This window comes from Grammomys surdaster, unplaced genomic scaffold, assembly GCF_004785775.1.
Source record: "Grammomys surdaster isolate TR1022 unplaced genomic scaffold, NIH_TR_1.0 114682, whole genome shotgun sequence".
Taxonomy (NCBI): Eukaryota; Metazoa; Chordata; class Mammalia; order Rodentia; family Muridae; genus Grammomys; species Grammomys surdaster.
The window spans coordinates 1-1,385 of NW_021612682.1; the positions used below are offsets into that span (position 1 = coordinate 1).

Sequence of the window (1,385 nt, forward strand, 5' to 3'; positions counted from 1 at the left end):
CTTTACTCTCTGCAAGGTGATTTTTACCTGAGAGGACACATGACCCCCGCACAGCTCCTGTCACAAGACCTAAAACTTTCTCAAACTTCTGCATACCAACCAACCTATTATAAGATCATGCAAGAGTATGATGTGTAATTCACCTATTACAATTACTAGACTGCAGCTTTAAGAAGAGTTGCAAGATACACTTGTCAATAATTCAGTGTCTACCAACAGTTGAACTACCGAGAATACTTGTGCATAGACAGAGTAAAGAAGAACTAAAGTCCGTGAAGTGGGTGGCTGGTTGGGAGTGTGGATTTGAAAGATGGTGGATGAATGCAAAGATGGATTCTATGGGCAAATGATATCAGACAGTATTAGTCTGAATAAGGTGCTTATCCGTACCTGCTGTTGTTGAGTTGGGAGATTGTTGGTCTTCTGCAGTTCATCTTCAACATTCAGGTTCAACTCAGTCAAGTACTGTTGGAGAAGGTACGAATCAGCCTGTACTTCCTTGCAATCCTGCCTCACTTTGACCAATGACTTCTTTACAACAGAGGACTGCAACAGGAGCCGACTTTGCAGGTTTCTGGAAACACACTACAGTTATTAAGATCCTGCAACCTCTTCCTCCCATTCCTACTTAGAGGTTCCATTACCCCACCAGGACCCAGGTTCCCATGAACACATAGTACAATATATTTCAATATATCCATGACACTGCACAAACAGCAAACAGCCAATGCAGGTAAGAATTAATCATGTCTGTAGCCCAAACACAAATAAGGCTCCACGTCTCTCCAAAAGAAAGAGGTATCGCCATCTATCTGCCTCTCCAAAGAAAGAGGTATCTCCATGGCAGCCCAGTGTATTGCAGCAACATCAAGTAGTAGGGTGCAAATACTCTCATTGGAGATCAGGAGGACTACGGGGAGGGCATTCTATCCATGTGTTCCATCACACTCACATCTGCAAAACCCTGCCTGAGCCCCAGAGGTCCAGTTCTGCAAGAGAACCCTCTCCTTTCGTTATCTTAGAGGCTCCTGAGGATGCCCAGATAACCCTGGGAGGACTAAGGTTCTCTTACAGATTGAAGAAAAGTGAGTCCAAAAGGCCCAAGGCACACTGAAGGCTAAAAAGCAGAAGGGATAGAACCAGACCTGGAGCCTCTCCATTCCAGTTCAAAGGAATGCAGAAATGGGCATTGCACAAGTGGTAGCCTCCATGACCTGCACTTACCTATAGAAGTTAATTTCCTTCTTGTGCTCCTGGACGTTCTCACAGAACTCAGTGTTCTCCATCTCTAATTTGTTCAGAAATGACATGACCGTCTTCTCCTTTAACTTCAGTTTTTCATACAGTGGATTTTGCCTGTAATAGGGTCTGGCCCCAGGAAGACA

The 1,385-nt window shown here is 44.4% G+C and overlaps 1 protein-coding gene across 1 annotated transcript; it reads right to left on the reverse strand.

Moving 5' to 3' along the window:
- Window positions 1-303: 303 nt before the first annotated feature.
- LOC114635638 (disks large homolog 5-like) lies at window positions 304-1,370 on the reverse strand (the record flags this gene model as incomplete). The annotated part of the gene is made up of 2 exons (XM_028784139.1): window positions 304-574; window positions 1,225-1,370. Coding segments are annotated over 2 exons (384 nt in total), but the record flags the coding sequence as incomplete, so codon positions are not given.
- Window positions 1,371-1,385: the final 15 nt, after the last annotated feature.